We start from the raw sequence: 24,814 nt of genomic DNA, 5'->3' as shown, positions 1-24,814 counted from the left end.
TCTTCTCTCTCTCTCTCTCTCTCTCACACACACACACACGCTCGCATACACACTGGAGCTTCTCCCAGGTGGTAAGTGGTTGCTGGGAGCGCCGATGGCAATGTCCCTGGTGTTCAGACACTGTCACCTCTCCTTACTCTGTCTCCCTGTATCTGTCCCGCTATCTCACTTGCTCTCTCTCCCTTGGTGTCTCTCATCTTGTTTTTTTGTCCCAGAATATTTTTCTCATTTTCTTTGGCCAAAAAAGAGCGAGAAACATTTTAGGTTCTCATAGAATAACAAGCATTTTTGGTCTCACGACGCTTGAAGAGATAACTCAAATTTTCACCTTTGTTGACTCCACAACTCCACAGCATGGCATCACCTTAAACACCACTGAAGACTTTGAGTGAGGAGTTTGAGAGCGAGAGGAGAAGACAACCAGTAATGCTGCAGGAAATTGAAAAAGTAGAGGAGATCACAACTGCAGGTTTTATTTGGTATCTTTCTTTTAGTCTCCAAAGGCTCAGGTGGCTTAACTCATGGATTGTGAACCATGTACATCAAAGAGGAAGAGGAGAAAGAAGAAGAACCGTTAAGACAGGCACCCTGCCCTGAAAACAGGAGTGAGATTGTGAATGAAGGCTCGAGGAAGAGGAGAGGGAGGAGATGGAGGTTTAGTGGCTGTGGTATTCAGAGCGCAGTGAGAGAGTGACTTACTGAACAGGGTGTCTGTCTCTGTGTCTCTCAGTCAGCTTAAAGCAGCTCTGCTCTATTCTCAACTCGAGCCCTGCACTCCAGAGACTTCTTCTTTTCTCCTCGTTTTCCTTGTCGGGGAGCTTTTTTTCTTTTTTCCTTTCTCCACCTGTCTTGCTGTCATTTGCTCTTTTTTCCTGCTCTTTCTCTGCCCACTCTGGGAGCTCCTTGTTATTATTTCGTCTCTGTTTTGAAGCCCCTTTCACCCGGATCTGAATATTGTACCCTCCAACCCCCTCCCTCCCTCTCTCTTTCCCTTGCCTTGTTCGCCGGTTTCTCTCTCTCTCTCTCTCTGTCTCTGTGAGGAGGGAGAACAGCATCAACGGCCGAGCCACAGTAACAGCACATGCAACAGGGTGCAGACAGCACCTTCTGTTTCGCCACCTCTCCTCCCTGACTCTCATCCCTCCCAGAGGGAGCCTGCAGGGAAAAAAAGAAGAGCACAGGAGTGCAGCCGAGCAGGTGGAGATCTTTTGTCCTACTTTTTTTCATCAAAAGACCAGAAGAGGGAAAAACTAGAAGAGGGGAGAAAGGAGTTGGAGATTTCTCTTGCAACATTTAAAGTAAGAGGGAAGGCATAAAGAAAGAAGAAAGACACAGACTCAGTGACTCAGGCTTGTTCAGGAGGCAGCAGAGTTGAGAGTGAAGTGAAGATGCCACCTGTGGCACCAGTTTGATCAAAGAACAACCTCCTTGACTCAGTGTGGGCGCCTCGCTTCCCACATCTTTTTGACCACTTTTACTTTTTTTAAACACAAATGGCTTCCAAGAAGAAGTGGGCTGAGCGGAGGGAGGTGCGCAGGGAGCGTCCCTTCTCCACCCGGGATGATTCATCTGTTGCGTCCGGGACATCTGGGCCGGGGCGTCCCACCACCAGGGGGCGCTTCTCAGAGTCGTGGAAGAGGCTGAGCTCCAGAGGGGGGTCCACCAAGAGGGGGGTGCTCAACTCCCAGCAGCCACCGGTAAGATGTTTCGAGGATACACAGGCCCCCTCTACATGTTCCCCCAAAGATTAATCAATGACCCGGGTGCTGGCGGGAAATAGGACAGGAAAGGCTGCTGTCGAGATAGCACCCTGCCTGGGAGCGAGTTCAGCAGCAGTGAGGGGTTAGGAAGTTAATGGGGTAGAGAAATTTGGAAGTCTAACTTGTTGGTTAACTTACCAGTTCAGTAAAAGTGTTTAAAATCCTCAATGGATTATTCACGCTGTGGTGCCGCCTGCTAATAGTGACGAGGCATGTTGCATTCACCCAAAGTCAGACGGTTTTTGCTTCATTGCAGTTGTTTTTAGCTTTACACAGTCTTCCATCCCCTGTTACCTTGGAAACGAGGTACTGCGGACAGAAAAAAAACATTGTACTTATTTCTGGGTTTGTTGTATACATACTATGTATACACTACATACTATATACTAGTGTTGTCACAGTACTGACATTTTTAACTTTGTTGTTCCTCTCATACCTCGAAAAATATCTACCCCACTTTCTATACAACGGGAAAAAATGACATTAAGGGCATACAATTTAAAGTTTTTATTACAGGATAAATATACAAAGGCCAAATACTGAATCAACTTGAAGTCCCACTAACAACAATGATCACTTCCGGGGTAGACAGCTCGCAGTTGATTTGAATTGTCGAGATATGTAAAATCAGAAAAACCTGTTCATTTCTGACAGATTTACGGTTAAACATGGTGGTCTGACGTGTCTGACATTTCCACTGTGCTTTTCTATGCATTGTGTTGCTTCACTAGCATCGTTGATAAAGTTAATTAACCAGCACAGAGGCTAATGTTAAGCTGTTTACTGCTGTGGGCAGGGCTGCAGCATAACGTACTTTAGCCATCTAAATTGACCCACCTAAAAAAAACAAATATCAGTTAGATGTACACTACTGTATATTTGTAATATCTTTTTAACCTTACCAGTGAAGGCAGCCTTAGACCAGCAACTCCTTTGTTCAGCAAAGTAATATTTCTGTTTTTGTCAATAGAGTCTTGAGGCTTTGAGATAACATCTTAAGTTTTCTGTCAGAGAGGGCCATTTTTTCGACAAGGCAAAGTGGTATTAAATGTTCTAAATTTAGTATATTTAATTAATTATTGTATTTAATTTTTTTACATTGGCCTTTTTTAGGTGGCTTAAATCTAACCAAGTGAGGCTGCATTTGCTCAGCACTGCTTCATTTAATGTCAGTGATGTGGGGGTTTTCTACCCAAACGTTATTGTAAACAAACATCGTGATTTGGTTGATACCATGACAACTTTTCTTCTGTCTTGGTTAGTAGCAGAGAACAGCAGAATTACTATACCGCTGTTATACCGTTACCGACAGAATGACTGCTGGTACTGGTAAAATGAGTATTGAAACAGTTTCAGATACTCAGTATCGCTATGTATTGATATTTTTCACGACACAACTGAATACAAAAAATATAAATTAAACTTGACTACATAAGCTGCTACTTGTTCGAAACTTTTGAGATAATGCTAGGTAATCAATGCTAGTCACCTACTGGAGCATCCAAACACATTATCCAAACACATTTTATGTCAAAGACTGTGGCAATTATGGTGTCTGTGCTCTCTGTAGATAATGAGTAAATTGACCAAATGGCCAGTCTGTCAAAAACCCTCAACACCCCATATCCAGTGGGAAAAAAGACAAAAACTGTAGCATGCAATAGTGATTCAACCTTTCAGATAACTACCTGGTGTATAAACCAAAGACGAGACAATCCTGTAGAGAGATGTGTGCAAATTAGTTGTCTTTAAAAAAGGCAGCTATCTGTTTTATGACTTTATAATCCAATGCATTATGAGCAATGTATAAGTGGCTTAGATATTAACATCTTTATAGATGCAGTATTTATTAAAAGGTGGAATGATGATGATGATCAATGAAGACTCGACAAAGCTGTTGCTAATATCAAGAAATGTAAGATTCTTGGGGATTATTATAAACATTAATTAAATAACACAAATTTTACATCAGCGTAATAGAACAGCCGATAGCTTAAAGGCTGTCAGTGACTTTGGCAGATTTCTCCCGTCAAGCTATTGTGCATGATGCAGAGTCTCATGTAGTAGTACTGTAGTATTGTAGTAGTTCAAGGACACCTTGAAAGACTGGAAGAGAAACATCCGTCTGCCAAAATTGTGAATGATACACCTGAATACCCCATACAACTGTTAGTATTAAGTTAAACTAAGTTTGTAAATTAAGTTTGTTTGTTGGTAAATTAAGTTTTAAGATTGTTGCAGTGGGAAAAATTGTGAGAATGTGAAAGAGAAACCACTGACTTTTTGGAAATCAGACTTTGTCTTCATATTTGTTGCCCTCTTCTTTTGTTATTTCATATTTTTTTTTATCTCCCGCACCTGCTTCAAGGTGTTGCAGATGCTTGTAGTTTTTTAAAATCAGTGGTTACTTTATGTCTTTTGGCAACATCTTTCACGCTAGTGGGGGAAAAAAAAATTCCAGAGGGATCCGGGGTACCATCCACTCTATTTTTGAAATGTAGAACTTCACTGATGTTTATGAATCAAGGTCAGAATAACTAAAAGCTGGCTGCTAGCTGGTGCTCATGGACCATCATACTCAGCCGATCTGTGGGGTGATATTTGGCAGAGATATCTGAGCTGGGAGATGTGTGGGAGACAGAGATATGCACGGTTGAAGATACCAGATCCATTTCTGGCTTTTCAGTTGTGCCCCAGTAACCAGGGCTGGTTTGTATTGCACACATGTTCTGTTGTGAAAATATTAGAGGAAGTGTTTTTTTAAGGCATTACTACAGTGAGGTAGTGGGCTGTCAGACAGTTTGATCACAGATGTAAAGAGGGACTATGTAAACGTAAAGAAGAAGATTTTTGAAAAGTGAATCAGCATAGAAAAAGTTTGTGTGTGCTCTTGTCTGTCTTCTGCGCTGTGTATGTGTGTGTGTGTGTGTGTGTGTGTGTGTGTGTGTTTGTGTGTTTAAGCTTGATCCTCTGGGATTTATGTTGCTTAGATATGAACCACAACAGTGAGTGATACTGCCACAACACCTCTGCTTGTCTCAACTCATTGGACACTTTGAATCATTAGTCAGTTGTAATGGCCAGTTGTGTGTGTGCGTTTGTGTGTGTGCATGTTACTGAGTGAGTAAGTGATCCTGTGTGTGACTAACTGAATGAGTGTGTCAGAGAGTGAAGGATAGAAATTGGGAGAGAAAGTGAGTAAGAGAATTACTCCACAGGCCCTTTGAGAATCCAATACTCAGTTATAGTGCTGAGAGAGTGAAAGACGAGAGGGATCAGAGGCCAGGACAGATAGGGACAGATAGGGACAGATAGGGACAGATAGGGACAGATAGGGAAAATGAAAGAGAGCAGCTTTAAGAGACTTCAACACTGTGGATATATGTTTGTCTGGGTTTTACTGTAGGGAAGTAAATCTATTCATCTCTCACATCTATTTGCATTTCGTCATCTGCAGACAAACAAATAATAAAATCAGATATTGGAAGTTGTATCCAGTGATTCACATTATTTTTATGCCTCTTTACCTGCGATAGCCGAGACTGAAGGCATTATGTTTTTGGGTCATCGGTCTGCCCGTCCATCCAGCGCATTCTTTTGAAACTGATATCTCAACAATGCCTCAAGGAAATCTCTTCAAATTTTGCGTAAACATTCATTTAGACTCAACGATGAGCCCATTAGATGTTGATGGTCAAAGGTCAAGGTTACTGTGACCTTATCAGTCTTATTCTTGTGAGCGCTATATCTCAAGAACACCTTGAGGGATGTTCCTCAAATTTGGTACAAATGTTCGAGTGGACTCAAGGATGAGCTGATTAGATTTTAGTGGTCAAAAATCACATCGACCCTGAATTTGACGCGATACCTCAGGATCACCTTGAGAAAATTCTTTTAAATTTCCTTCAAATACTGTTACTGCAGTGCCAGAAGCATATGTTTGCATGATATGTTTTGCACACAGCAACTATTTAGCTGAACACTAGTCTGGCTGGTACATTGTTTGCATTGGAGTTTGAGGTGTTTTCTTGTTATGCATGGCTCAAAAGAAGTACTGTGTGAAGCTGGAGGAGGTGTGGTGATGTAGAAGAAAAAGTTGTGACTAAATATTTTCGACAGGTTTTGATAAATATCACATCAAGTGCTTATCTGTGATTTTGAATCAGTGTCACCATTTATCTGAATTTACAGGTTTAGTAGATCTTTACGCACCTGTGTGGTATTTCCACCTAGTGTACGCTGCTTCTTTTCAGTTTGTGAGCCTGTTGAGTCAGTGGAAATCAAATGTGTGGTAAAGCGTGTGTTTCAGTTTGTGTCATGCTTCTGTCTTCATTGTCTCATGAATGCCCTGCAGTTCATGAAGCCATCTGTGGATCACGGAGGCCTTCTGTTCAGTATAGCTCGAGTAGCGAGAGAAATCCCCTGTCCCTTTTACAGCAAGACAAAATGTTTTTTTTTTAGGTTAAAATTGCGTATTTAATGCGCTAGTTTTTCTGCTTCACTGTGTGTGTGTGTGTGTGTGTGTGTGTGTGTCTGTGCATGCATTTCTTTCAGTGTGTTCAGCAGTATGTCATGTGGACTCTCCCTGGGAGAATATGGCAATTTGAGATAGGATGGTGGTGTCAAAGCCTTATAGCTGCAACAATCGCTCTGATGCTTTTGGCTGTAATGAGTCTCATCTTGTGTCACAGTGGGACTACAGTGGTCTTGAAAACAGACATTTTGCCAACTGGGATCACCACTGGGTTCAGAGCATGACTTTCCTCATTGGTCTTTAGTCGCTCTGATTAGGCTCATTGTTGCTCACTATGTGTTTGTCACTGTGAGTTGTCTCTCACATTGAGAAGAAGAAATAACCAATTAAAACTTGAACCAAACTGCATAATCATTTACACAACAACTTGTACACATGTGCCATCAATCAAAAGTGAAACAGCCATAAAATGGCAAAATGCTGATCTGTCAAAGAATCTTTCAGTATCTCACGATTTGATTTGATTTCGAATCTTGGGGTCACAATTCGATTCAGAATTGATTTCTGATTCAAAATATAGGAGGTGTAATTACAGGATCTACTCCAGTCTGTTTTGCCAGTGGCATGTTATGTTATGAAAGCAAAGTGTGTATAAAATTATGGAGGTTTTATTATGTACAAGCCTTTTTGTTGTAGAAGTGTTGGGAATCAGAAAGTGAAAAAATAAACATTGTAATTATTATATTTCAAAAAATTGACACACTTAAAAAAAAAGTCCCACCATTTTTTTTTTGCAGTTGTTTTGTGTATCCCATTACCTGTGCCATTCTGCAAAGCAGCTCCTATCTGTGATGATGCAGAGGGCCACATCACACTCCTGACACTTCAGAGAGGGCCCTGACTCTCCTGCCTGCTCTGCCTGCAGTCAACACAGAGTTTACATCCATATGAGGCCCTGCTGCTTGTTAGACTGTCTCCTGATTTACCCTTGTTATTATTATTATTATTATTATTATTATTATTAAATATAATTTATTATTATTAGGGGCTACCAGAGTTTATACTAACGCATGAGGCGCTACCAATAACACAGAGCGATAGATACAGGTGGATTAGACCAATCACAGTGCAGTTTGAACCAGATGACGTATGGCATACGTAAGCGGATACGAAGCGTCGGCTCGTCTTCCGATTGGTGGACAACATTAAAACAACCTCTGACCTCTCTCCAAAGGAATCATGGGAAACCAATATGGCGTTTAGCATAGACGCTAATGTATGTTTATCATCGAAATATAGATAAAATATGGACGTACGACACCCAAGATCGGATCCATTGTTACGGATTTATTGAAAAAGGGTCCCGTAAAAACAGCGGGACTCCCAGGCTGCATACTGAGGCTTCTGAAAGAGCTACGATGCGTCGGACTCATCCCTCTGACCGGCACAGCTTTCACTGCAGAGACAAGTAAGACGATCCGACAAACGGTCTCAAAATTACTAAGACTTTTCTAAATGATACACTTTTTTAGAGGGTTAAGAATAGACTATATTTAGTAAATATAATCTTTTATCGATGTTTAGGATTTTTGAATCGATTCTGAATCGTTAAAAACGAGAATCGAGATTCTAATGTGAATCGATTTTCCCTCACTCCTAGTAAGCAAGCTAAAAGCTCCAGTAAAGGGAGGATGTGCCTGTGCCCCAGTATCACATGAGAATATGACGGTGTTGGTATCAAAAACATTGAAATAATCCATCTGAAGGACTGTTCTGTATCTAATAATGTTGCTCTGGGTGACTGAACAATATTGCTCCTGAAATGAATTCATGAATCCGTTTAGCCACTTAAATGTGCCTATTTGACATGTCGTCTTTGCATCAGTCACTAAATGTCCAACAGCGAGTTGCATGTTTGTTGAAGCAGCTATAATCAGTAGAATGTTTCAAATGATAATTTGAAAACCAAGTGACAATGTGAAAGGGCTCACTTGTAACCATTATTGCACGTTTAATGATTCTTACATAGAAGGACACTTTGTTAATGCTCTTATGCTATTATGCATGTCTCTAAAACGTTATCTAACCAAATTATTATATATTATAATTAGAGTACAGACATAACCAGCTCTCTGTCTGATCTCTGATCTCTCTTCATGCACAATACATATATGCATAATGATCTAATAAGGCCACTAGGTACCACTGATTTGTCACTGCTTCATTGCAAGAAAATGGGTCGGTTTGTTTTAGGTTTTTTTAATTGAAAATTCAATTTGTTCTTTTTGAAACTCCTGTACCCTAGAGAGATGAAACCTAAAATGTGTGAATGCTTGTATCAGATTGTCATTACAATGAACCCAAGTGTGATATTGCTTCATGAAGCAGAGGCCGGAGAGAAGCAAAGAGTTGCAACAGTTCCTATGGAAACGGTGCATGGTTCAGCAATTTGTGTTGTCTTTAAAAGGGATGCTTTTAGAAGAACTATCAGCGGCTCACACATTCAAATGTGTTTTCTGTGAGTTATAGCAGGTAATCAGGCATTTGTGCTTTTGCTGCCTTGGTAGCACAATCAGCCGAAAACAACTTTTCAACACATTTCATTCCTGAAAAACCAGAAAGGTTCAGAGGCATGTTGGATGCCTGGAAATTATCCCTCACATTGCAAAGCTCAAATTTGTAATTTCAAATTGACAATTTGATCATGACAGGGAGTTATTTTCAAAATTAGAATAAAGTTTATTACAATGCTCAAACAAATGATTTAGCTCCAGTTGCTTCTTCTCACATGCAGTGGCAAAACGAATATCAAAAAACAGCTGCCATGCAGCTGTACAACCTCAGATGCATCCAAACATTATTGTGTCATGAAATATTTTGAGATGCATTCAGTGGTAAAGAGGGAGAGTAGTGTGAAGAGCACATTTCCCTGTGGTTTCCCCAACCTCATACTGCTTTGTGTGTCAAAAACAGCAACATTCATTTACAGGTGAAGTTACACCGTGTTTCAGTTGTTGGTCAGTTAAGGTGTTGCATTGTGTAGTGTCGTTCCATATTGACTGCCTCGTCTACTGATCTGTTTGTATGCGAGGTTTTTTCGGGGACCAGTGGTATTTGGGAGTGATTGTGGACTGTGCAGACAGTAAAGTGAGACACTGTGTTTGCCAGGTGATTCCTTTTTTGTTACGGAAATACATATTAACAATAACCCACAGCCTCAGTCTGTGTTGATTTACTTCATAAGAGGGGTTGACCTGCCAACTCTCTTGTAATAACGGAGAGTTTAGAAATAGGGCTGTTGCTGTCAGGACTGAAAACTAGTTTCTTTGCTAATTGCTATTTTCATTTTTGCCTTGCGTTATTCCTGTGGGTGCAGGCAGCAAGAATTGTTAGTGATTTTCACATTTTTTTGTTTCTGTTTTAGGAAAAAGCCATTTGTTGATTCGGTCCAGTCTGCTAGAGTCAAAGTGAGCCAGCCAGCAGGATGAACATGCATATGCAACAAATGAGGCTTCAAGTCCAATGTTGTGTTCACAGTGGACGGAAAAAGACACAAAAAAACTTTGACTGACAAACAAGGACACAGTCCTAAACATTGGCAGTATCAAATTGATTATGAAAAAAATCACGCCTGTTGCTTGACTTGGTTGGCCAAGCTCAAAAGTTGTGTATCTCCACGCCATGCCTTAAAGAGTTGAGATTGTTTTACGTGCGTCTAAAAACTACTAGAGAAATGGGATTTGTGGCGCAACAGAGTAGTGCATGACAGGGGCGCCATAGCAGAGTAAAAGTATGCTTTTACCGGCGACGTGTTTTGCTGGAGGCGTGTCGTGGTGTGATTGGGGCTTTACAACATGTTCTCATACAGAGGCAGGATCTCATGATAAATCAACATGCCATGATACTTGGTCTCAAAGTGGCCTGCACCCGTGGTACAAAGTGTGGCACAGCCTGATTTGGGTAGTAATGGTTCAAATAAGCAGAAGTACTGCTACTTTCCTTCACTGATTTGTTTATTGAATTCATTATTCTTGCAAGGAATCAATTTCCATTTATTATTCAGTGTTCTCTGTATACCTTTGGGTAAATGCCCAATTGCTCAGGATTATTTTTCTTATTTTTCTACTCTGTCCTCTGAAATGCACATTTAAGTAACTGCGACCACAGACATGCACTGCTATTGCTTGACTATACTTAGTATCCACCGAAGATACTGTCTGCAGTTTGCAGTAGGTTTTTCCCCCTCATTATCTCATGAATAATGTCCAGTATTTGAGAAAAGACGCAAATAAAAATTTAAAAAAGAAAAGAAAGCTTTGAATGCTTCAAAACCAGTATCTTCTCCAAACGCTATTTTTCTCTTTCTTGCTAAACCAAATATAAACAACTGTGAAGCCTCGGCTGCATCTGTGCTTTCATACATTTCCATCCAGCTCTGTCTCGCCTGCTCCAAGGTTGAAATTGAAGAGTGGTACTGTACCAACTTTCCCAACAGCCTTTTCACACAGAGTTCTCCAGGTCGTGTCTTTGGCAGCACGTAGAATATGACAGTGTGGTTCTTCTGCAAAGACAGTATGGTTTAAGGATGAAAAATAGGCCCACATGGTTGCCTTTGCTGCCTGAATGCTACTGAATGACTGTAGGTGAGGCTAGCTGTCTCCCCTGTAGCTGGGCTTTTTCTGCATAGCTGGATTCATATTTGTGAGTTTCAGAGCTGCTTTATGTTTATGTTTTGCAGCGTAGCCATGATCCTTTGCCTTTCTATCATTTGCATTTTCAGATGCTATCTATCTACATTACTGTAAATATAATCTGATGCCAACATATTACCTAAAAATTCAAAACTATGAGGGTCATACTAAACATATTTTACAACTTTATTTCGCAAATTCTTGCTGCTATGCTGACAGTGCTTCTAGAGCCCCATGTGGTTTTTACTGTGAAAGACTTAAGGATTAAGAGTTCATTGAGCGCACACTTATGTATCTTAGCCTTATTAAACAGGAGGACAAACAACAGCCAGTTTACAGATATATGTGGGCGACTAGGCTAAGATAGTGTAAAACCAAGCGTGAGGAAGGATGGCCTCCACAGATGGTCTGGTGATGGCTTTTGCTTGAATCCTACTGACACTATTATTATTACAGAAAAAAAATGTGAAAGAAAAACGGTGTATTGTTCTGTTAACACCCTCTGGTTTCCTAACAGACCGTTTTTTTCTTTTTGTTTCATTTTTGGCTAAACTTGCTTTAATTTTCACTGGGCCTGCTAGCAGAATTCTTACTTTCATTGTGGTAAAATACACTGAAAGTCCCATTGACAATCAGCATTCACCTTTCTTTTAAATGTTGTGCTCTTTAAATCCACCATGTGGAAATCTGTGACGTTGGTGACTCTAGTGGTAATATCAGAAATGGCACTTTCACACTGCTATCTAACTCTCTCCTTTGGCCTGTCTGTTCACTCTCGCAAGATGCAATGCACATGATTGGACACTGCGCAGCAGGGTGACAGCTCTTTTTTTGTCCCTGTCAGAGCACTGCAGACTCTGAAGAATCTGTAGGCGTGTGCATCTATGAAATGAAAAAAAAACTCCACTTTCCAGGATGTTAGAAGTGCTGCATGAACGCTACGTTGAAGGGCTCGAGGCGGCTACAGGTCGTGGTACAGAATTCCACGAGGAGATGAAATATGATCTTGGAAGTCCTGTTTAAGCATCCATTAAGTTTAAAAGCTTGTCAGATCCAGTGCTCTCATTAAAATAAATGAGCAGGCTGTGTTTTTTCAAGTAGTGTTAATGTCGTTTGGATCATAATCTTACTATTAAAAAATTGATTGACTTCATTGCACAAAAATCCTGGGCGTCAGTTAGTCTGCTTATCCACAGACAAAGTGTTTGTTTAATGAGCTACAGGAGTCAGTTTGTACTCAGTAAATATTGATTTCTCCTTTCCCCTGAAGAGATGAACCAAAATCACTTATACACAAACAGTATGGATTCATGTCCTCTTATAGAAGGTAAAAGAAAAAAAACCCCAAAATGACAATCATCCTTGATCCTGCTACATCTTTGGAGTTGAAGGTCGAGTATTTAGAGAGAACGGTACTTTATTCCCTATCCTGTAGTCTGATGTTGTCACTTAGAGAAGATATCATTTTTACTAGTCTTGGGCAGTATTCTTTTTTTTTTTTTTTCAAACCTTCATGCCTTTCTTAAATTTCGGCGGGGTATACGATATATGGTGATATTTATGTCAACAAACAAAAGCCCTCCAAAAAACCCAACTGGTGCCGGAATGCTGCTTTATGATGAAAACTGTAATATTTATAAGTTATTAGTGGATTATAAAGAAAAATAAAATACAGCAGTCAGCTCAGCAGAGGTGAACAGATATTTATCATTGATTGTGGCAAATCTTCATGATGGCGGTGACAAACTGTCCTAAAAAGGATACCACTTTGCCCATCCGGCAGTCTACAGTTCATGTGGTCGATAAATTACAATTCATTCATTTTTATGTGCCCAATGAACGCCATTAGTGCCATCACAAATCTGCGCCCTGCTGTTGGAATGAACGAGGAAGGAGCTTTTAAATCACAATGTTAAACGGCTCGTTGGTTGATGACTGACAGCCACTATGGCCCAATCCTGACATAACCCCTATTCAGTTTTGTCAAAATGACAAACGTCAACGGAAACGTCATGCCAGCTTGATTGTTGTTGGGTTTGTGTATCTGTATTCAGACTCTGTGATTATGAGTGGATGAGTGTTTCTGAAATTCCGACAGACTAAAGGGGCTTTCACACCGCCGCACAGTAATCGCCCTGACAACCTCTGCAAGAGCGTTCCCCCAAAAGTGTTTTTAGAAGTGGTTGCTGCCGCCATGGTCAGTGGCTGTGATTCCAGGCAGGTGCTCCGGTCAATACTGCCAGAAGTACAAGCTGGCTTATAATTGCCCGCTGCTGCAGGACATCAGAAACCTCTGAAATGACCAAAGATGTCTATATGTTATGACAATTTACCAGTCTTCTGAAGCTTGGTGGAAATGTTATCCCAGGGCCAGTTTCTCTTTTGTTCGTCCTCACAAGTTGCTGGTGCTGTGTTGAACAACTCCATCCTGTCTTCTTTCTGCTCTATAATGCCTGCCATCCGGTTTGACCGGCAAAACCCAGGCAGCAATCGCCAAAAGTTCATTACTGTGAACTCATTGCAGCAGAGCAAAAAACTGCGTGTGCACGTGGGCGGCGAACACTTCATACCCCGACCGCGCCTTTCAAAACTGCCTCCCCTTTGCCGCCTTCCCCTCATTGAAATGACTGGAGGCGGTGAGTTACCGTGCGGCGCTGTGAAAGCCCCTTGAAATGTCATTTAGCATCAATTTCAGGAATCAGCTCTTTCCAGTTAAAATTGTATTCTCATCATATTAATGAATTAAGATCAACTTAATCGTTTTGAATCATTATGTAGCTCATAAAAAAATAATGTTTATCAAAGTCAAAAGACTTCACCCGTTATTTCAATGTGTCAGACACATATTTAATCATCGACATTGCAAATACTCTGCTCCTATAGTATATGATCAGTATCTGGATCAACAGAAACCAAATATTAAATTACTCTGATTAGGGCCAAACAAACTTGATTTGGACATCCTTATCCCCTGTATCTGCCAATTAGAGCTGTACTAATTTAGACTGTGACAGTTGTGTTTTTCATTGCGTTTAATTAAGTTATTGTTAAATACACATTCATACACGTTATTTTCTTATGGAGTCTTTGATAGTAATTCACAGGCAATGGTGTGGGTGGAATAATACCCATGGTGCATTGTAAATCTTCAGCCTATCGTAATACAGCTCATACTAATTAAAGAGAAATGAAATAGCAAAGGGAAGCAGACAGATGAGAGAGCCATCTGGAGAAAGGTTAGGTAGTGGTAGGGGAGGAGGCCAGAGGAGCACAGACAGATGTGTGAAAAAAACGTGAACATATCCATTCTCACAGTGCCCTGTAAGCAAAGCACCACATAAAGCAATGAGCAAAAGCAGCAAAACAAAAAAGTCAGGCTGCCAAAAACATTGGCTTTCTTTCATTTATGAGTGAGCAGTCATTAATTGCTCTCTCTCAGTAACTTTCATGCAGCTCCTGAGACCTTTCATTTCACTTTCTGTGGGGCTGAGTCATAAACCTGAGGCAGGGCTGCTGGCATGCCGACACAGCTAAGTCCTCAACATTTTAATCTGCTTAACACACGTTTCAGTGGCAGACTGGTAGTACAAATAAGCTGGTTATTTGATGGCGGTGATGGTGTGAGGTAGTGTGTGTTTGTGGAGGGTGTTGACTGACATCCTTAGCAACAGTAGCTCGGAAACAGCTCGAAGTATCGTGTAGTTTGCTTAAGCAGTGAACGCGGTGGGAGGTGTTAGATGGTGGGGGAGCGTGCTGAGGAGATGAAGCATCTTTTGGGAGGATGAAAGGACTTATTTGTATGCGACTGTTTGTGAGACAGAGGAGAGTGAGTGCGTGATACAGATGGAGCTTAAAGTGCGAGAGGATTGAGGAGGCAGGATAATTTTGAGAAAGGTGTTACGAATAAAAGTGGTACATTTTATCTATCACTTTCTCTCGCACACAGACACAGTGGGGTGTAGCATGACCCCCCCTTTTTTTGTTGAAGCCAAACTAAGGAGATCTTCTCCCTAGATACTATTCAGAGAGAGGATGTGTATGGTGAACTTTTCAGGGGGGATAGAAAGGGCAAAATGAACTCTGGCGATGAAAAGGGAAAGGGAGGGATAGGAACGCAAGAAGACAGGTTTGATAAGGTCGCATGGCAAACTTTTGTTGCTGTGGCAATGATTCCCCCGCTCACCTTGCTGAGGTAATGACCACAGACGACCTGACAGACTTTATCTGTGTGTGTGTGTGTGATTAAGTGATGTGGAAACATGGAGTGCCTGATGGAGGGCGTATCCTGACCTTAAAAACACTCATCGCCATCGCTGCAGTTTGACTCCAGTTGACTCTGCAGCCCGCCAAGTTCCACTGAACTATTAGTGAGTTTGCCCGACTGTCTGCCGAAATGACTAAAGATAGATAAAAGGCGCTGACAGATTTTTGTAGATGAAATACCACAACCTACATCACGAAGAGCTTCTCGTTTTTCAGTCTTGAAAATGCCAGACAAGAACACGTGCGTCTGTGTCAGAAAACATGTAACCATCACAATTCTAGATTTAATTTGGCTTTTATTTATCACCTCTTCTTTCTCTCGCTTTCATTTTTACCGATCTGTGGATCCATTCACCCTCCCTCTCTTTTCTCTCCATGAGATTTAGGAAGAGGCAGAGGTATTATGACAGCTCCATAATCCTTTCTCTCTGCAAGGCTTTTGGATCGTTCGTTGAAGTGAACTGTAAAAGTACACTGTGAGGGGCTAATGAATTGCACTGAAAAACTCTTTTCATTATATCACTCTGATTGAAGTATGCCACTGTCCTTAAGTTAGCTCTGTCCACGCTGTGCTCCTTGCCTTCGAGGCCAGTGCACTAATTCTGAGTGGCAGGGATGTAGAAGTGAAATCACTTGTTTGCGCACACTTTTGTGCCAAAGTGAAAGAAACAGCGAAATCCGCTCAACCTGGACCGCAGGATTAAAAAACAGTGAGGACGTCTTATCTTCAACACAGCTCTTTGGATGACACACACACACACACATAGTATGCACACTTATTGTACACACACAGAAACATGAACATTTAGAGGAAACCAAGGGTGTGTTCTGAATCACTATTTCTTTTTGTTTTTAGTACGTACTTCTCTGTCATAGAAAAGTTTTGCTTCAGCAGAAGTGGCCATGGAGTCGAAAAAATAGAAAAATATAGCAAAAAAGTATCAAGGATTTGAGGAGCTACTGGCTGCTGCGTCTACATGCGCTGTCGTCTAACACGGCACCCTGAACTTTGACCCTCTTGCTCATACATGCGTTACCATGGTAACCAAAGAAAACATAACTCACCGACCGTATATTACTAAGATTAGCCTGGATATGCTTTTCTGTATTATAGTTTAGTTTGCTGATAATCTCTTATTATTTTGTTCGCTTAAATGATTGATGTGTAAAACAATTAAATTCGTCTCCTCGTCATCAATCACTTAAATGCACCGTCATCCGTCACTGCGGCTTCTGTCAGCTGTCAATCAGCTGTCATCTGTTTTTGACTCAGTCAATGTGACATGTCTCCCGCTGCATAGAGAATTGTAGGTCAGAGTCTCCAGAAAAGCATGCTGGCTTGCGTTCTGCAAAATCTGAGCGGATGTAGTAGAACATCCTGGTATTTTTGGCATACAGCATCTTACTTACTATGTACTAAATCCTCTGATATGGTAGTGTGGGCATTAGAACGCACAGCAAATCACATCATAAATGATCAGAGGATGTAAAGTGTTCTCAGATTGCTAAATTACTAAAAATAATTAAAGAAATCTTTGTTCATTATCACCAACGTAGTATGGAGTAAACATGTATTTATGCACACAGAGCATGGTGACTTTCTAAAGCAATACATAGCCTCTTACAAAAGAACATGATATGAGTTGCTCCCCTTATGGATTTGTCAGATTAGTGGCACGGGTCCTGATCAAAGCTTTTTTAAACCCTCCTCTAAGCAGCATCGCTCTGAATTCCTTCTGCTAATTTATCCTCACTCAGACAGAAGAGAGGAGCAGAAATGTAGAGAGAGGCACAGACAGATACGTTTCAGATATGTTCGGTCGTGCCTCAGCCAAAACAGCTTCCATTAGGCAGTTCACATTAGATTAGAGCTGTTTTGTATGCAGAGATGATACATTTTGGTCCTTAATGTCCTTCACTCCCGTAGCTTTTTTTTTCTGCAGATTTTGGTGCTATGTGTTGATGTCATGAACAAGGCTTTGATTATGCCATGTCTCCTGGACACAGAGTTACACGTGGACCCTGTTTATACCTGGTATTATCCTGCGTTTTGGTGATCCGAACACTAGAAAACAGCCGAGACACGTTGTCGTTCACACCTGTGTGTCTCATGTGTCTCCGGCTGTCCACTTGTGTTCAGATTTTGTTACTGCTAGAAGGTCAGATGATCTAGTAGTTATTACATCCGCCCTCTCACTAGCTGTGTGCTAGTCACATTACTAGTTGTACTCAAAACAACTGGAGATATCACGGTCAACAGAATTCAGTCTGTCTCTTTTCAGAGACAAAAACGATGGACAGTCACGCAACACTTCGTCCAACTCGTAATAAAATGGGCAAGTTATAGAGCGTTAACGTGCTGTCACCAAAACAACCACCACATCCTGCATTGATGATGATGTCCCTGTTGGAGACGTCTCAGGGGGACGTTAGCCTTTACGCTGCAAAAGGAAAGTGGTCAAATGTGTCCCAGACCACCTCGGCAAGTACTAAAATTATTGGATCAGGATCAGTTTTGTGTCGCCTTGCTGCTTGTGATTGGATCACCCAAGACACATGTTAATACCAGATGTTAGCAGGCTGTTGTTTTTTTAAGTCAGAGCGGTAGACCTGTGGTTCCCAACTGGTGGGTTGCGTTCCAAAACTGGGTCCTGGGTCTATTCTAAAATTCCCTTAAAAAGTTTTAACCAAAAAAAAAAGAAATCACTGACATTTTTAAAGAAAACATGCCTTCCAAACCTGTGGGCCTGTTGGTTTGGAGTGCATGTCTTCTTTAAAAAATGTTAGTGACTTTGTCTCTTTGCACTATTTTCACAGTATGTTTTTGTTTAATTGTGTTTTAAGCCCACATGTTCTTTACATTTTGTCAAATAGAATTGAATATTTGGCCATTTCTCTTATGTTTGGACTTTGAACTAATGACTAAGGAAAAATCTGGACCCAGTGTCTTGACCATTTGGGAACCATTGCTCTAGATTATTCTTTTTTTGCCTCTACACTTTAGTACGGAATAGCATTACTCAGGGTTTATCCCCCAAAATTGTTCTGACATTGGCAGAGTCTCTCTTTACTTCAGATGAGGCGGCTTGCCTCCATTGTAGTATTCTGTGGGAAACCTTGGTATTTTTACAGAAATTATCAATATTTCATGAGTAGAAAGCAGTCAGCAGACTGTGTTTACACCTGGCCTTCCTCAAACCTGTGGCCAAACCTAGAATAAGAAAACCCTATAGTAGGGCGCTCTGTCTTTTTTTATGCAAATGTAGATATTCGTATTTATGTAAATTTAGTAAAAATAGATCTGTTGATCTAAAACCCGTGTTGCACCCTGTCTTTGAACTGTGGCTTTGAAGCTCTTGTGTGTGATGCCATGAGCTCTGGGCTTCAAGGCGAAAGTGTGTCCTCGGATGGGTTGCCTTGTGTAGCGGTGTGGCAGTAATGATTGCCATAAAAGCCATTATCAGGGGCCCTGGGGCCACCGGTCTGTGGGTCGAGCTTTATTACACCGACCCGCAAGATGGTAATTACACTTTGTCTACGTTGCTACAGCAACATGGAGGTTCTCAACGGCTAATGCAGAATTTATGTCAGGGGATTTTGGCATTTTGCTTTCATGCACACCACTGCAGGCAGGCGTTCTGTATATATGTGTGTGTGTGAGTGTGTGTGTGTGTGTGTGTGTGTGTGCGCATCGGTTTTTGTCGTAGTGCATTTGTGTGACGCCTTCTCAGTGGGGGCTCATTTCAGAGATGCAGGGACAAATGGAGGAGATTGACCCATTAGTTATACCATCCACTATTTCACCTCACTGGTTCTATCCACTCAGCGGAGCACTGAGGCCTGGGTTTTTAGGACAACCCAGAAACACTCCTAAACACAAGCTATGTCAAACACTCTGTAGCGCGGAGCTTTCGGATACAACTAGCCTGAACTAGCCCGATCCAAACTCTGCCGTCTTGGCCAGAGGGACATTATCTCATCAAAATCGCAGGAGCCTTATGGCTTGTGCTCGCCTTACATAAGCTCATATTGGCTTGCTCAGAATTAGTCTAGTGAAATGGGCCTTTTTTAATATATAAAGGTAGAAATGTGATGAATAAAATTATATTCTTCACCCAAGCCTCTGAAAATCTTTCAGGCTGTGAGAGTTTCACTGAAAGTTTCTCAACTTGATCCTGGATTGAATTAATGAATCAAAAGTCTAGCAAAGCCACACAGAGTGTTGGAGAATGAGGCTTTAGGTTTTAAGACGAAAGTCTCCTTCTGCAGTATTGGGGTGAAATGAGTGACTGTTCATTATAGTGGCTTCTGACACTGAGCCATGTCTGCATTGCTCTGTTGACTCAGAAGATTAGATCGGCAAGCACTAAAGCTAATCTGGCATTTATAGATTTCTGTGTGTGTGTGTGTGTGTGTGTGTTTGCTGAATTTCTCCATTGAGCACTGGGCTGACAAGGACTTGGGGGCTTCAGGTATTACTAGATGGGCACTGCTCTGATCTCCTGTCGAAAGAGAGGGAGAGAGATGGGGGGCACTGGCACATTATCTTTAGTATGAAACGACAGATGCAGATTGAATACCCTCCTCCCTGTGCAATTGGGGTACATATTTGCTTGTACATATTTTTTAAAAAATATATATATTTTTCTAGACTGTTGAGTTGTTGGCACCTTGTAACTTTATATTACTATTTTTGCACCTTGATTTCTTATTATACTTTCTTATTTTACTATTATATTGTTCTTTTGCTGCTTATCCTGTACCTAATGGTAGCTGTAACACTGCAGATTTCCCCACTGTGGGATTAATAAAGGATTATCTTATCTTTTTTTTAATTTAAACAGAGGTTCGACTTCCATATTGCTACGCCCTTTATTCTGTACTTTATTATAAATTGAAATTATCTGAAACTACTATGATTGTGGGTTAACCAAGTTGCAAAAGAAGACTGTGGATTAAATCTCCTCCAATCTCAGAGGACATGAAATAACACTGTTGTGTCGTAGACTGAGGTGTGGCGAAAAAGTGAAGTTTTTAAAAAAAAAAAAAAAACTATTTAAAACTTGTGATCAACAAAAGCAATGGGCAACAAATGCATTAAGCTAATGATTGCATGTGGTCTTCAGCATTCTATGCAAAAGCAAATACAGATGCACTGGCTTTTGTCTTCTGCATCACCTCTAGTGAGTGCAAGCATTGTAACCCTCAAGTCCAAACCATAAAGATGGACAACATGACAGCTCCCCAAAAGTGAAGCTAAAACCTCTCGATTGCCCCCTGGTGGCTGGCTGCAGTACAGGTTATAAACCCTGCCCCCTCCATATTAGCAGACGGGACATGAGCCAAACTACAATGATGGTTTCTGACATTTTAAGTAGATCTTAGTATTTTTCCCCCGGATAATTTGGTTTTGATTAGTTATTTCAAGCTAAAAAATAAAAAGATCTCTCACCATCGGTTGGGCGAGTGGTTTGGCAGAACTGGATACATAGATCTCTGCTGTGCAGACTCTGGCTTACATCTGGCTGTATATGGGAGATTTTGGCTTTTTTACATTAGAAGTGGACAAATGTTGTCCATCTTTATATACAGTCTCTGGGCCTAACTTGAGTGTTATTTTGTTAAGTGAAGTGCAGTTGGTCTGATTTCTTTCTTTTTAGAAAGAATTTCTTCCTCTGGCAACAATAACTCTACCATAGGCAATATAACCTCTGCAATGCAGCAATTTTGGGGCCAATATTATTTTCCCCCTGAGGCACAGCATATGTGGACATTGCATTATGTCTTCCATTGTAAAGAAGTTGACACTTCCTGCCGGGCCCCGCAACCTCCCTCACCTGCTGTCTTTTGTGAAATGTCTATTACTGTAGATGTGAAAGACTATGAAAGACTAGAATGTCCCAAAATTAAAAAAAAAAAAAAAAAAACTAAATTCATATCATTGGTTCAAAGAAATTTAAATGCTCAACAGTCATGCAACATCATTTTTGCTACTGGTATTAACACAGTTTGAAAAAAAAGGCCGTATGGATTCAAAGGTCATACTGTACTGTATCATCTAAACTACCCTGGTAGACAGTTAATGTTTTGTTAAACACAAAACATAATCTCTTTCCCAGCCTCATTTCTGCAGAGATTCAGATGAAAAACTTAATGTCAGAGCCTGAACCGCTTCAGCTGCTTTAATGCAGCAACATTATGCAAAAAAGCAATTCCGTGCTGGCGTCCAACATCGATACGCATGAAATGAGTAGGCTATACCGCAATGTTTATCGTAAATGGCTGTGTCCATTCATTTGTCTCTTTCATGCCCTCTCTGTTTCCCTCTTGTCTTTCATTTTTCCCTGTTTCCTTTCCCCGTCTTCTTCACTCTTTGCCTTTGTTCTCTTCTCTCTAATTCTGCCCTCAGTCAGTATCAGACTGGTGTGTCTTAGCGAGACTGCAGAGATGTTCTCTTGTCAGGGATCGTTGTCACACTTCTCTGCTTCATCGGACAGAAAATGGAAACACTAAAAACTCTTCCCCAACTGTACCTCGTGAGAAACTAAAACTGTAGCCATATTAAACCTGGGCCAGACTTTGTTTTATTTTTGTATATCACTGAATGATGTTTTTTTTTTTAACAGCCTTGTAGTTTAGTCTAAAGGGATAAACTCCCAGAAAACAAAAACGTTAGTAATTTATAGATACAGATTTACATATATAGAGATAAAATGCCTTACATAGGTCTGTGTTGTATTTAACTGGTGTGATTTTAGTCATAATTGAGCTTTATTACACTAAAAGCTGGTAAAGTAGGTTTAGATGAAAACTTGATGGTAATGCTTTTACAGACACACAAAAACAGCTGATAGATTGTGACTTTCTGTAGGGTTAATTGTAATTTCTTTTGCTTTAGGTAAAGCGTTCTCGGAAAAAGAGGATGAATTAATCACAAAAGTACTCAGATTTGTATACTGAGGATTTACATAAGTAATACATCAGAGGACCAGTTCTATGTTAACTGGATGAAAATTGCACGTTACAAGTACCACATACCCCAAAAATATCACTGGTATCAAGGCTGTAAAGTTGCTAACTTTGAGTGCTTATCCTCGACTGTAAAAATAATTGACGTCGCTATTCTGACGTCACCCTTTGTTTTCTTGGTACAGTTGTTATTAAAGTGGAAATTAGCTACAGAGACAGAATTGCTTGTTTTTTTTTTATATCAGGCTTTAAAGATGATTATTTCTGCATCAGACTTGGGCATTTTTCCTGTTGTCTTAATTTTTTTCAGCTGTGGAGGTTGCAGCTTAGTTTTGAGATGTAAAGAAGTGGTTACAGTTGTTAACTTTTTTTTCCTTGAATGACCCTGGAGAAGGTTTTCTTGAGAATTGTTGCTCACCATCAAAAAGCTCATATCACTGACTTATTGGGGCGCTAGATCATATGCTATATTAGTTATATAAGTTTACTCATTATTAACAACATATTCGTTGTTTTATTCATTATCCATAGCCACGCATCTTGTTAAGGGTCACGGGTGTGCAGCGGTTTATCCCAGCTGAGGCAGGCCACACCCTGGAAAGTTTGCCAGACCATAACAGCGCAGACAGAGACAAACAAACCATTCACCCCTACAGTCACTACTTAACCAAACCTGCATGTCTTTTAAATAATAGAAATTATTTTTAAATCTTAGGAGTAAAACTAAATAATACAATAGTTAAAACGAGTCGGTGAACTCTCAGTGCTTACAGCCTAACCGCTGAGCTACGGCCAGTATCAGTCACAGAGAAGTTAGTCGATGTTTAATTTGAGATCGTGCGTACAGTTCACAACGTAGGTGGCATATTACTACAAAATGATTCCTTCTCCGAGGACCGCCAGCAGTCCTTGTATCATTCATTATTATTCATTGCCAATTACATGGACAGAGTCCTCATTATTGCACCACGCTGCGTGCTGTTTATGCCTTCCTCAGTTCTGAGGAAGTTTGAAGCTTCTTTTCAGCTACGACTGAAAGAACACACACACACACACACACACACACACACACACACACACACACACACACACACATCCTGATGGTTCTATGCAATTTACTGTACATGCAACTACACAAAGACTGTACATACTGTGTGCACTTACTGTAATTACCTTATTTCTTGTGAACTTTATTCTGACCTTGACACATCTGATTTTGTTGTGTTGCTGAATGACAGCTTGAGGGCTTCTGGGTGAAGATGATTTCATCTTTCTCTTCAGAGTTTACATGCGCATACTGAGCATTTAATGAATGTATTCATCTGTTAATTTGTCTGATGTCAACCTGTATAACCAGACAACAAGATATTACATATAACTGTAGTTACAGAGTCGGTCCAATCTTGTTGGCAGGAACAAATATCTTAAAGTCATAGAGATGTAGTTTAAGGGATGTGTTTCATGGTCGTGATGAATGATGGATCCAGTATTTCAATTATAAATCTAATCGTGCTTGTCCTTGTTCTTCTGCAATTATGTAGTCGTGAGATACTTGGAGTTTTACTACTTCCTATTATTGGGAATACCAAATGCCACATAAATAATTTCTGCCGCAGAGAAAAGAGGATTGACTCTTGCTGTTCCTTTGTCAGGCTACCTCACAGCATGAAGTAATGTGCGCTAAACTAAAAGGTTGAATTCATCCGGAGGGGAGATTGTAAAAGTTCTCCTTCCCTCCTTGCTTGAGTCTTAACTTTCCTTGTGAAATACTCAGTTCCTTCTTTTCCACTTTGTTGCGAGTCTTGTCTCAGTCTCATTTAGGTCTCACAACACACCTTATTATATTCCTCTCAAATCTACTATATCATATCTCCCATGAACCCCTTCTTCTGCACCTTTCACACCTGTCCTATTAGGCTTCATTTGCTCGCAAACCTTAGTGCTCATTTGAATTTATTGCTCAAATATTTTTCTTTTGTTTGGATGTTCACATCAGTTTTTAGACTCCAGTAAGAAGTGGTCACAGTCCTGAACTGCCCCACATAAAAGATGAATGATAAAGATGTCACACTCAGTACACTGTTCACTGGAAGTCAGTGTTTTGCCACTGAAGTCAGTGTTTTGCCACTGAAGTCAGTGTTTTGGTTTTATTTTTAAGTTGATGTGCAGTGAAGCATGATAATTTGCGAACAGATGATAACAAGGATGAGGGGAAAGAGCCAAATTTTGAATAACTACTGTATGGAGGTGTGTGAGGATCTGAAGTGGGAACATGGAGTGGTGGGATCGTGATGTGAATGGTTTCGCTGAAACAGATTTCATCCAAAATTTCAGGATGTCAAGGGCTACTTTTAAAAAACATCTGTTAGTGCCTCTCAAAAAGACCCACTCGGCACGACACTGAGTAAAGTTAAAGTTTCACGACTTTCGATACGACTGTTCGGACTGAGGTCAAATTAGAAAAAAAATAGACCTGGATCTGATTTAGGATCACATATGAAAGTGCTGCAAATCAAAATGGAAATGATCAGTTTCCATGTAATTTGTGCTGTTCTGATACGGTCCTCTTTTTTTTTTCTGCAGTTTGAACACAGCTTTGGTTTTACTTTTTAGATTGACGTTAATACAAACAAACAAGAACAAGAACATGCAGGTGT

General features: G+C 40.6%; 1 protein-coding gene across 6 annotated transcripts in view; it reads left to right on the top strand.

Moving 5' to 3' along the window:
• Positions 1 to 905: 905 nt before the first annotated feature.
• trpm3 (transient receptor potential cation channel, subfamily M, member 3) overlaps positions 906 to 24,814 on the top strand; it is a 166,733-nt gene continuing 142,824 nt past the window's right edge. For 2 of the 6 annotated variants that reach the window (XM_088076928.1, XM_042487953.2), the window contains exon 1: positions 908 to 1,697. In XM_088076928.1, the coding sequence (XP_087933054.1) occupies positions 1,494 to 1,697 (204 nt within the window). In that variant the 5' untranslated portion in view covers positions 908 to 1,493. Of the gene's footprint in view, positions 1,698 to 24,814 lie in introns of all 6 variants that reach the window. The other 4 variants (XM_088076921.1, XM_088076922.1, XM_088076926.1 and 1 more) reach the window with 4 other exon arrangements.

Source organism: Plectropomus leopardus, chromosome 4 (genome assembly GCF_026936395.1).
Source record: "Plectropomus leopardus strain MGB_pleo_1.0 chromosome 4, ASM2693639v1, whole genome shotgun sequence".
NCBI lineage: Eukaryota > Metazoa > Chordata > Actinopteri > Perciformes > Serranidae > Plectropomus > Plectropomus leopardus.
The sequence above is the reverse complement of the archived record's forward strand: the minus strand, read 5'-3'. Positions and strand labels throughout refer to the sequence as shown.